The sequence below is a fragment of the Tenrec ecaudatus genome, chromosome 7, assembly GCF_050624435.1.
Source record: "Tenrec ecaudatus isolate mTenEca1 chromosome 7, mTenEca1.hap1, whole genome shotgun sequence".
Classification (NCBI taxonomy): Eukaryota; Metazoa; Chordata; class Mammalia; order Afrosoricida; family Tenrecidae; genus Tenrec; species Tenrec ecaudatus.
The window spans coordinates 38421052-38433396 of NC_134536.1; the positions used below are offsets into that span (position 1 = coordinate 38421052).

Below are 12345 nucleotides of genomic sequence, written 5' to 3' on the forward strand. Positions count from 1 at the left end.
GTTTATGTTTACAATGATTAAGAGATTGGAAAGTACCTCCACTCCTCTTGAATTAGAATTCTGAGTAGAAAAATGTTCTTTACTTAGTGTGATGCTTAAGACTTTAATGTGATGATAGCGTTGATAGTCATTTCTAATCAATTGTAAAGGAAAGAGAGCTTACTTTATCAGATAACTGAAATTCTGATATGCCTTTGAAGGCGCACCACTCAAACTTATAGTAGGCTTGCAGATTTAACTGATCCTTTTTTTAGGTGGTTCTTGTTGCAACTGCAACTATGTTAAGTCCGCTCTCTACAATTTTCTGCATAAAACCAGGCATTTGGTTACTGTTTTCACATGTTCCCAAGGAGTCCTTTCAAACTATACCTTGACATGGATGCTTGTATAACCACATTTATGTTACAGGGGCAATGCATAGAGACTTGGTGACTGGGATGAATTGAGAGATGGTGGCACAGCTGTTAAAGATTCCGGTGCTGTAACAGAAGGTGGCAGTTTGAGCCTAGCAGCCAGTACTCTGTGGAGAAAAGATGTACAGTCTGCTCCCATAAGGATTTTGGCCTCAGAAACCCTCTGGAGGCAATTCTTATCCTATCGTGTCACCAAGAGCTATAATAGACCCAAGGGCAAGGGAGTCTAAATGGAGCCAGTTAGGAATCAAGTATTCTGTTGTGTTCTTTATAAAACTAAGAACAATATAACACAATTAGTATTTATTTTTAAGTCCTTTACCTTTCAGTTGGACAGTCTTATAGATTATTTTGAGAGTTGTGATTATGTGCATATTTTTGTTTCATATATAATGTATGCATATATGTGCATATGAAATATGTGCATAGGTATGCATGCATAAGTATGAGAGATCTGCAAAAAGTTCTTGGAAAAATGCCATTATCTTTTATGTCTGTTTTTCCAAGAACTTCCTGAAGCCCCTCATGGACGTGTGAAGGACAGTGGAGAAATGGGGTCGGAGGTCTGGGTTTGAGTTCATCTTCACTATCACTCTCTGGCTTTGGGCACGTCCCTTCCTTTCACCTTCATCTCTGTCCATTGAGGTGTGTGAAAAGGTTAACTGAGCACGGAAATTCCGTTATTTTTCCCACTACCTAACAGATCATTCCACACACACACACACACACACACACATCTAATATTACTCAAATGCAATTTGAGATAAACTTTGCGGTGACAACTTCAAAATGCTATGATTAGCAGTATAAATGGAAGTGGAGTGACATGTCTTGGAAAATTTCAGATGACTTAAAAGCTATCGAGTGTGCGTAGAAGAGTTAGAGTGAACTAAAAGCAATTATTTCTAAGTTAACATGTTTTTGTATTGATCTGTATTGAGTGAATTAGCAAGCATAAACACACATGACTCATTAACATCTCTAAAAGTGTATGAAAGTGTATGTATTTGAGAGCAAAAAACAACTTTTGAGACTCTTACCAAGAAAATATGAGCTCTTTTCAATCTTGGATTGGAGATACTTGATAGCTTTTCAAGTTGTCATTTGGAAAAAGGCTACACATTCTAAAAGATTTTGGTTTTCAATATAGCTTTCTACTCCGATGTTCATTATAAACTTAGTTTTGTGATGTGAAATTGTCCTCTTCTAGAAAAATTGCTATTAAGCTTCAACAGAATGAAAGCAAGGGTCTTCTTGAGGAGACTTCTGAGCCATATCACATGGGATAAATCTGTATGAACTGACGTTGTGAGGTTCTGCAATTCGAGCGTTAAACTTTGCATTTCCAGCATCGTAGAATGGAAGGAGCACTGGAGATGGAGGAGGGGCTGGAAGATGGCTAGTTTCATCTTCCCTGGTACAGCCTGTGTGTGTCTGTCACCGCACTGTAGCCACTCGTCAATTGAGGGGTTTTAACCAGTTAACTGTAAGCACTAAAACCCTGTGATTTTTCTTTGTCCTGCTAGATACTGCCCACTGTGTGACAGTAACAAGTGCCTTTAGAAGGGTTCTAAATCCCATTTTCAAATGCGTTGAATTCACAATTAACCTTGATCTTGAAGCAATAATTGTCTTTATTCTCTTTAAAGGATCTGTTTGAGCCACAGACTGCTTTGTTGAGATATGTGTTGGAGCAACCTTATTCCAGGGATATGGTCTGCAATATGCTAGGTTTAAACAAGCAGGTACTGTACTGTGCTGGACACCCAGTCAATTCTCCATAGAATCTGCACTTCGCTTTTCTCCTTTCTGTGCTATAGCTAACTGAGCAAAACAGTTCAGAACTAGTTGGTGATGATTTTTTTTAATATATGATTTATAAACACTATTGTTCCTATCATATATGTATTGCTTTAAAAACTGTTTAAATTAAAAATGAGATATTTAAAAAGTTGGTTTATTTTGCATTGCTTTTTTTTCTATAAGGCCAGTTTCAAGTATACCTTTTGCCAGAGAAACCTACACATGACATAACCATAATTTTTTTGGACTTTTTAATTTTTATTTTTGCTTGTTTGTTTGGGTGTCTATTTTTGTAACCCCTGGTATCTTCAGCGTGGCCTCACTGCTGGTTGCTGTTTGGTGTTTGGTCTTCAGGGTTTAACATGTGGGTGGGTTTGTGCTGACTCTGGGTTCCTTGAGGCTGGCCTCATAGTCACTGTTTTGTCTTTTCTTTTTTTCTTCCTTTATTTTTGTTCTGTCCTGTCTTGTCCTGCCCATCCTCCAATGCTCTAGACCTTGAACATTGCTCAGGTATGTTCACAACCTTACTGTTGTATTGTGACTAACGATACGCTGGCCGCTTTGTAGCCACTGATTCCATTTAGAGAATACGTGTATGGTCGGGGCTTGAAATTGGCAGGACCATGCTGAGACCAAGGCCACTAAAACAAATTTCTTCTTGGGATATGAGAGTTATTTTTGCTGGATTGTTTTTGTTTTTATTTTTTTGGTGTTTGTTTTTTTAATTTTTTTTTTTTTAATCAGAGACAACACCTGGCACTCACAAAAAGCCTGTCACTTTTTGATGGGGTTTTTTTTTTTTCTTCCCACTCCATTTTATTGTTTTTCATTCTTTAGGGCTAAAGTTAGCCTGGTGAAATTTTCAGACATGGAAAGATTGGTGGTGGCCTCTATCTTTCCAGACTATTAAAACAAATCAATCAACCAGAATGACAACCACAAAAAAAAAACTTACGTTGCTTTGCCTTAAAATAAAACAAATAAGAAATAAAACCATAACAAAACCAAAAAGAAAGAAAAACCCACTTACTAGAGATATGCTGCTTTTAAAAGTTGGAGTGGTAAACTTTATACAAGGAAATGCTTTTTTGTATACCTGGGGATTGACTAAAAAATGTCACACTCTTAGGTGGCCCCACACCTGTTGGACAAACACCCTTCTTTGTCTGTCTTTGCCAGCAGCGTCTTCCTGGAGTGGGCTCCTCGCAGTGGAAACTCGCTCAGGGTGGGAGCGAAGCACTGTGGCCACACTTTGTAAGCCGAATTCTTGTGCAGCCCCAAGTCTCTCTCCAAGACTGCCCCTGTGAGCAAAATAGTGGTCCCAATTCTTTTTGTTAAAAATTTTTTGAGCCCAACATATTGAAACCCACCAGCTTTTCTTCTTAAAAAGCCGCTCCTGTGTAGGTGCTCTAAAGTAGCGTTGCTGTTTGCAATACTATAGTGAAGGTTGTGCCAGCGCTTCCATTTATAAAGCCCTATTTTTAAGGACATACAGCTTGGCCATAAAACTTGCTCAGTGTTGAAACTTTGCATGCCAAACCTCACCCGAGTAGCAGTATCTCTTATTATTTTTAAGTTTTTTTTCTTCTGAAAAATTGACCAAGTTTCCTTGTTTGGACAAGCTTTTGTACATGTGAAATCAAACCGCTTCATGCTGCGGTATGACAGTGACCTCCGATGGTCTGTCAGTTTAACGTCTTAAAACACCAGCTCATTTCATTCCGATCAACTTTTCACTTGAATTAGAGGTAAGTATTCCGTTTGCGGGGGGGGGGAAATCCTTCCTGCTGTCTTAAAAGTCATTTATGCAGTAGCTTTGAACTTTGGATTATTTCGGTTGAAAAATGTCCTAGTTCCTCGAGCAGCAGCCCCTTTCCCCCACAGAACTTTAGTTTCTTTCTTTGCGCAGCAGCTTGATTCAGAGTAGAGACTGATAATTCAGAGAAAAGTGTTTCTGATTTGATCACTTCAATACAAGTTTCAACCTAAAAAAAGTTTATGACTAAGACATAATTCCATAAAAAAATAAAGTTTATAATGGAAATGCTGACAGAACATTATTAGTATTGGTCCCACTGTAGTGTAAACATTGTCAAAAAATTCACAATCCATCAGTAATTGTTTGATAGAAGACTCTGTAGTGAGAGAATTTGTAAATGGAAGGTAGTGTGCTGAACTGACTTGATATGGTTTTTAGTTGTTAATTTTTTCTCCTGGAAAGTAAGTGTACAAAATGTACACCCAGTACAAGATGCATGTGATTAAAATTAACTAAGTTATCTTCTTGCAACTTTGATCATTACAGAGCTATGCCTGCACCCATCCTTTGTTGTCCTTTCTCCAGCAGTGCGATACTTTACTTGAAGTCTGACACTTTCTAAGATCTGTGCATATGGCATTTTCCAGCAGGAATTGGGCTGTATTTTGTCCTAAAATCGGTTTCATTCAGAATGTCGTAATAGCCCAGTTTTGTGACCAGCAAGGTGGAGTGTTGGACTTAGATGCACAGTAGAAACACTTTATTATATTTGGTTACACAAGACTTTGCGTTCTTGGTCCTGAATAAATGTATTACAAAACAGATACATCCTGTAGCTCTTGCGATGTATGAACTCTGGTTACCCCTGGACAGGCAAGTACTGGGCTAATTATTCAATTTATTATGGACAGGTTATCTTTGAAAGTGGTGTTAAGTGGCTTAGCATTTCAGATCTCACCGCAGCCTTCTTGATTAAAGAGAAACTAGAATAACTGACAGAGCCTTTTTCTGCCCCACGTGTCTTGAGTTTTAAAATTAACATTGCTTTAAAATTGATTTCTAGCATTAAAATAAAAATGTTAAATTAATGTAAACCCACCTAAGTGCAGTATAAGGAGCCCTTGTGGCACAGGGGTTAAGTGCTTAACCACTAAGCCAAAAGGTCAGCAGTTCAAATCCACCACCATGCCATGGGAGAGAGATGTGGCGGTCCCTTCCATGAAAGAGTACAGCCTTGGAAACCCCGTGGGGCGGCTCTACTCTGCCCCACAGGGCCACTGCGTTGGGAACTGACTTGACTGCAGTGAGTTTAGGTCCAGTAGGCTAAAATGCCGCTGCAGATGTCAGACCAGAACTAGTAGATGAAAAGTTGCCGCTTAACGTAGGGTATTAGGAATGAAAAGATTATCATTTGCCTTTTGAAATGCGGGTGCGAAGAAGCTAAGCACGCACCGGGTTAGTGCTGATGTTTCTCGCAATGACTTGCAACTGCTTTTTAACTTGTATCAAAGTGGAAACACTGAGGTAGGATTCCAGTGCCATTGTGTAGAAATTGAATTATTAAAATGTCAAATTTAGATATTATCAAAGTGCATTTTAACTAATGACACATCTACACGTGATGTAACAAATTCAACTATATTTGCCTAACTAAAGATGCATTTACATATGATACAAACTAGCAGATTTCACAATCGGTGCCTGTATTTTGTAGCCTTAACTTTACTAAATCTCTCAAAACACACAATGAGAAGAGCCATAGACATAAATCCCACTGGCTATGGATGTCCTTGGTCTAGTGATTTCTCATTAACCTTTATTCATTGATCATTAAACTGCTTTGCAAATTTTCATTTCTTCCCATTTGTAAAATAGCCTTTTATGTGTAGGAGAATGTTAATTTTAATGTTCCTGTCTGTGAGTAATTGAAAACTGAGTCAGAACTACTTCTAAAATAGCATCAAAGGTCACTTCTTACAAGAAGATGTTTCTTTCTCTCTTGGTATGTGGATGATTGGCAAACAGCAACACATTGAGGCTCTCTCTAAAGATGGCTAAGACTTGGTCGTTGACTTTAGCCAGAAGCACCTGGGGAATGTGGAGCTGCTCCTGATAGATGTTCTGTCATGTCACCCTCAGCCATGAAGGCATGAGGCACCACAGAGATCTCTGGCAGAGTTCAGACTTTACAGACTATTTGGAAGTAATTTGAAGCACTACATACGTTGAAAGTCTTATCAGTTTGAACTGAACTTCCTAGTACTTGCTTTGTAAATCTCGCCATGTTTTGACTTCCCTCTTCAAATTACTTGCTGTGTGATTGTCACTACACCCCTGAATATATGTAGGTGAAAATCGATGCAAATAAATAAATAACTAAATAAATATTAAAAAAGAAAACTCCACAGTAACTGAGGTGCTAAAGACCCACTTTATTAGCTTTGCTCCTTTTGTTCCTGTTTCCCTGAAGCAGATTGAAGACCATCATGGACGGAGGAAGAGATGTCAAATCAGTTAGTTTTCCAAACTAGAGGCAACTACCCAGCATTAGTGGAAAATTCCTACTGGAAATCCTGGCTTTACTTCTTTTCACCAATTTTTCTGGCTATTGTATACTTTGAATGATCTCCCTCTAAATTTGTGTTGTCTGACACATTCCTTAGGTTGTTGGTGGTTGGCAGAACAGTGAATTTCAAGCCCTGTACACAGTAGTTTTGCATGCTGGTTTAAGAAATAGTCTGTAGTGTTGTCTGTTGCACTTTGCTCTGCTTCATAATGATAATTACATTTGGAGGGAAAGTACTGTAGTCTCTACTGGTGGTGTTAATATTGCTCTCTGTAAACCTGTAATGTGGTTGAACTGTGATCATGGCATTGTGTTTTGGGGGAAAATCTGTGGAACCAACCGTTGATGCTTCCTGTTTGGGTCAGATGTTTGTTTGATCTGCATGCTTTTAAGAGAGTGCAGCTGAGTAGAGCTTTACAGGTTTGAAGCTGGCAAAGAGCATGCAAAAAAGGGGATACTGTTCATTATGTTTTATTTTTCCCAAATCCGTCCCCATCTTGCATTTTCCCCCCAAATTTGGAGAAATCATATCCCTTTTTATGGCAAAAGATTAAATAATCACATCCAAAGTTGAGGAGGAAAGCATCTATATTAGTAATTATATTCACTAGAAAGACCTCCAACTGCCTGACTACTAAGTCATACAGCATATTTATAAAGCAAATATGAAGGTGGCTTAAATATGGCTTGACATACTTCTTTTGGCAAAATATTATTTTTTAAAAACGACTTTATAAAGCACAGATCTTTTTGCCTCTAGAAAGGGACGTTGCATTTTCATGTCTTAGTGTTTAAACTCAATTCTTTTTCTTATTTTAGATTTGAAAATAGTCTAATTTTAATTAAAGCTGCATTGTGTTTGGCTTCTAAGAGGGGAAAGTCAGAGGTTAACTGTGACATCAGTGTTTTAAGTTTTTATTTGCCGAGCAAGTGTCCATTTCAGGACTGGGGGATTGTGGTCATTTCCACAGATGGAACAAGAGAGTTTGAATAATCTCATGGCCTTCTAAGGAATACGTTTGCACACGAAGTTAGTATAAATTCGGGCTTACTTTGAAATGAACACACTTACATACTGCTTTATTTGCTCTCCCATCACAGAACTTGCTCCCTGGGAACCCAGGGTTTTTGTATATTTTAGTTAGATTGCAAAGTGAATGCTGCTGTACTTGTTCCATGTCTCTTCCAATGTTTCTCTTTTTCAAGGACAGAGCAAAGAATGTTCTGTCTACTGCCCTTTGTTGAATTGAAACAATAATATGTTGGTGGGAGTCAAAAGTTAATGGAACTGATGTATTGTGGGAGCCCTGAAAGTAAAAGCTTGTGTTGAAACCCATCCTCTGTGACCATGTAACATGATGCAGCTTTGATTGACTAGCCTAACTCTAACTTCTGCAATTCAACTTCATCCCATGCTTCCCAGCCTCTTGTTACAATTAATGCGCATTAACTGGTAACTTGCGAAACTAACCGGGAGGCTTTTGGAATACTGTATGTGATCTCTGCCCTGCAGCACAAGCAGCGCTGCCCTGTGCTGGAGGACCAGCTGGTGGATCTGGTGGTGTATGCGATGGAGCGTTCGGAGACGGAAGAGAAGTTTGACGACGGGGGGACAAGCCAGCTCCTGTGGCAGCATCTCTCAAGTCAGCTCATTTTCTTTGTGCTTTTCCAGTTTGCAAGTTTTCCACATATGGTTCTTTCTCTTCACCAGAAGGTACGTACTAAAGCTTGCTCTTGAACCTTCTGTTAGTATGTTTTAGACGGTGTGGGCATTGCCTAGTGGTTTTATCTGGGTAGTACTAAAGGTTCGGAGCCAGTATTTCTGTTTTGGTAAGTGTTTTTATGGTTTCTTAACTTTCACTCTCTTGTCACTGTGAGAGCAAGATTCGTTCGTTCATCCTGGGTGATCCTAGTGCAAGGACCAGCGGATACCAGATGAAAAGGCACTTGCTACGTGGACCTTCACGGCGTCTCCCCTAAGGGGCAGATACATATGTCAGTCAAGGCTTCAAGCCAGTTCATTCACAACCCATAAACACCACTGGACAAGCCCACATTTTCCACTTTCAGGTGATGTGGGACATTAACTGAAATGGGAGAAATTGTGGGTCCAAACCCTCAGACGGGAGACGTGGAAGAGGTGTGAAGCCCGTTCAGGAGCCTGATGTGGCATTGGATTATCACCAGCTCTCTGGGTAGCAGCACACATTCAAAGCAATGAAATTGGCCACACTGCCTTTGAGCCTCTGATTGCTGTATGTCGTGTATGTTGCTCTTGTTTTCTACGAGGGAGATTCTGGCAGGCCTTCTACCAGTCAGTTTTCCTGTTCCAGGAAGCATTTTAGTTCACCCATAATTTAAAATTTTGGTTCCATCAGAGGAGTCCTTGGTTAAGTACTTGGAAACTAGGCAGAAGTTGGCAATGTGAACCTCCCTGGAGGTACCTCGAAAGCAGCTCTAGTTCTCTGCCCTCAAAAGCCTTGCAGACTAAGTGGCTCTGTGTGTGCGCCTCTGCCACTAGAAATGGAAATCAACTCGATGGCAGCTGCCAACAGCAGCAGCAACAAAGAAATTGGAAGTGAGTTTAACTTGAAGATCTTTAGCGACAAGGGGAAACAGTAGTCATGTGTTTACCTAGCAGCAGGACCATTGGGAAAGGGATAGAGCCCTGAGAACTAGGATGAAAATGTGAAGGGAAAAGTCTTTGAGAGTCAGGGAAGGTAAGGAAGTGTGAAGATAGTCATAGAGAACCTGCAGGTGTGTGTTCTAAAGAGTTTAGCTTTTCCTCCAGAGCCAATGAGGAAAGTGAGGGCATCATTATGTGCAGTTGAAAATTTCACTGTAAGTGGTCATATGTAGGAAGACGATGTGACAGGGATGGAGACAAAACCACAGACAAGGATATTAGTAAGGGAGATAGATACTCCAAGGATCCAGGTCAAAGATGCTGAAGACCTAAGTGAGGGTCAAGAAGAGAAACCAGGTACCAAGTGTGCCAAAGATGTAAATGGGCCTTGGTAACTGACAAATAACAGAAGAAACGACAAATCTAAGATCACTCACAGTGTTCTGCTTGGGCAGCGGGTGTATCCAGTCGGTTCCAACTCAGATTGACCCTCAAGGACAAAGTAGACCTGCCACTGTGGGTTCCAAAGCTATAAATGTTCACAGCAGTAGAAAGCCTCGTCTTTCTCCAGCATAGTGGTGGCTCCAAATTGCTGACCTTGCAGTTCAAAGATCATACTGGAATTCAGACAAAGGAAATAAAAATGGAAGCTACAATAAGCAATTGTTCATTTGTTTTAATTTTCAAATTAAAACAAAAATTCCTTTTGGTATCATGCAATATTCTGCGTTTTGATCTATTTTAAGAAGAATTAATCTTAATTCTCATGTACATACATGATCAATTATGTTCTAAAACATTTAATTACATATATGTAGTTGTGTAGGGCTACAAGGAACAAATCTATGTACATGTGATATGAAAAATAATGAAGAAACTGGCTGGTCTGTCTTGCAATGAAATGCCAAAATTAGATGTTGACATTGTAAGAGCTTCAATGTGTGCGTGTGTACGTGTGTGCGTGTCTTCATTCGTATATATTTAAACATCCTCTACAGTTAGCAGGGCGAGGACTTATTAAAGGCAGAGATCATCTGATGTGGGTTCTCCTGCAATTCATATCCGGAAGTATTCAGAAAAATGCACTTGCTGATTTTCTTCCTGTTATGAAGCTCTTTGACCTTCTGTACCCAGAGAAAGAAGTAAGTTTCACTGAATAGTTAGATAAAATAATGGTAGAACTGTGTCTGATTTGTGTGTAAGGGTTTTAGTGTGGTTTTGTGAGAAGAGCATTAACAACAGTGTCTTTTCTTACCTTTGTTTGTTATTTGTCATTTGGGTCTCAGCATATACTCCGCAGGCACAGGCATGCGCAGCCATGGAGGTCCCTCTAGGAGTCTCATAGGTTTTGTCTAATGTACTGTGATGACGGCTATTATTTTATTTTTTTGGAAAAATTTTACAGTAATATGAAAAATTGACAAGAATAGCAAACTCCATTTACCCATCACCAAGAAATATTCTTGATCTTTCCTTCCTTGCTACTTACTTTATTAATGATGGACTATGCCAATTCTGTGTTCTATTTCATTTTACCCATCAGTATTCCGTATGCATAATGGTATACTTATTTAGAGTGTATATTTCTTTACTGTTTATATATTGTAGAAAAGCATATGAGTCTTAGAAATCCCATGTATTTTCACTTTTCACGTGGAGAAAGATTTCTCAGACTGTTTAAGTTTAAACCAATAGCAAATAAATATGAAGGAAGCTGAACATTTTTCTTTTTTAACTGAAGAGTTAAAGCCATAATTTATATATTAGAAAGTTTTATTGTGTTGGCTTTTTTTCCCCCTAAACTCAATCTAGGTTGCTTTAGATTCTTAATCAGTAGAAAAGAGATAAGTGAGTTTTGTTTTTTTACATCGGAAGAGTCTTTTGAAGGTGTTGAATTAAGGAATTTAAAATGTTACTAATTTTTTTCTAAGAGATTTAAAAGAAAAAACATCTAGTATAAATATTTCATAGAGTTCAATGAAGTATTTCCCTTCAAAATAAGTCACGTATCCTTTAATATGATGGATATTTGTATTGCCTTACTGTGTTTTTATAAAAGGTAATGTGTTTTTCAAAATCTATTGCTGATTTTGGAAAGACTTAGCCATTTAAAAATTATTTTTGTTAGAAAATAATCTGATATTCATCAGGAAAAGCTTAACTCAGCATTTGTGTATTTCTTGTAGTCTCTTTGCATATTAAAAACATAGCCTTGTAATCTTATCAATATTTTATGGTGTAAGTCTTCATACATAGTCTGTTAAATATTCAAAGAACCACTCAAAGAAATTAATATAGGGTATTTTTGAAGTTAAACATATCAATTGGATTAGTTTCTTTCTTCTATATCTTATCATATGTACCTTGTTATTTTTCAGTGTATCCCAGTTCCTGACATTAACAAACCTCAGTCAACTCACGCCTTTGCGATGACTTGTATTTGGATCCATCTCAATAGAAAAGCTCAAAATGACAACTCCAAGCTGCATATTCCAATACCTCATTCCCTAAATCTTCACCATGAGTGAGTTATTTGTAGCTTGGCAGTCAATTTCTTCATTCATGAAATAGTAGAACTGCAATGTAATATTGATCATATTGTTCATGTGAAGATGAGGGCGAATATTTACACACTGTAGCAATGTAAATTTGACTAATCCCTGCATCAGAAAACACCTGTGACTAAGGAATGATGTATCTGAATTAGCTCCCCAAAAAAAGGTTTTGAGAAAGAAGAAAAAAAGAAACCACCTGGAAGATGAATCGTGTGTGTATTTAATTTTCAAGGCTGATCTTGATTTTTACAGGTTGTACTTTAAAGTTATTAATTACCATGAGTATGTGAAATGTTTGGAAGGATCTTGAGTGCCAGGGACTTGACTGTGGTTTTACTGGGATAGGTTTCACTCTGTGGGCCGCCAGGATCTGACCTGGCTGCCTTATTTCCTCTCATCTCTTCTGAAGTTGTGACTCCTCAAAGCAGGTGCCCTTCTCAGACTTGGGCCACAGGCAAAGGTGTGGGAACTAGCTGAACCTCTCGCCTAGACTTTTACGAAGGATGACTAACTCTAGTCACAGCAGACTGTAGTACATATTTCATGCCTACATGCGTTTTTAAATAATCTCGTATATATTATTATAAGAGTAAGCATTGCTTATTGTATGATTGCTAGAATAT

The 12345-nt window shown here is 38.5% G+C and overlaps 1 protein-coding gene across 3 annotated transcripts in view; it reads left to right on the forward strand.

The window, feature by feature from the left end:
- MED23 (mediator complex subunit 23) overlaps positions 1-12345 on the forward strand; it is a 56426-nt gene that overhangs the window by 15350 nt on the left and 28731 nt on the right. For 2 of the 3 annotated variants that reach the window (XM_075554539.1, XM_075554541.1), the window contains 5 exons: positions 2063-2158; positions 2709-2726; positions 8055-8255; positions 10166-10309; positions 11546-11691. In XM_075554539.1, coding sequence (XP_075410654.1) covers positions 2063-2158; positions 2709-2726; positions 8055-8255; positions 10166-10309; positions 11546-11691 — 605 coding nt within the window. The remainder of the gene's footprint in view (positions 1-2062; positions 2159-2708; positions 2727-8054; positions 8256-10165; positions 10310-11545; positions 11692-12345) is intronic. The other variant, XM_075554540.1, reaches the window with a different exon arrangement.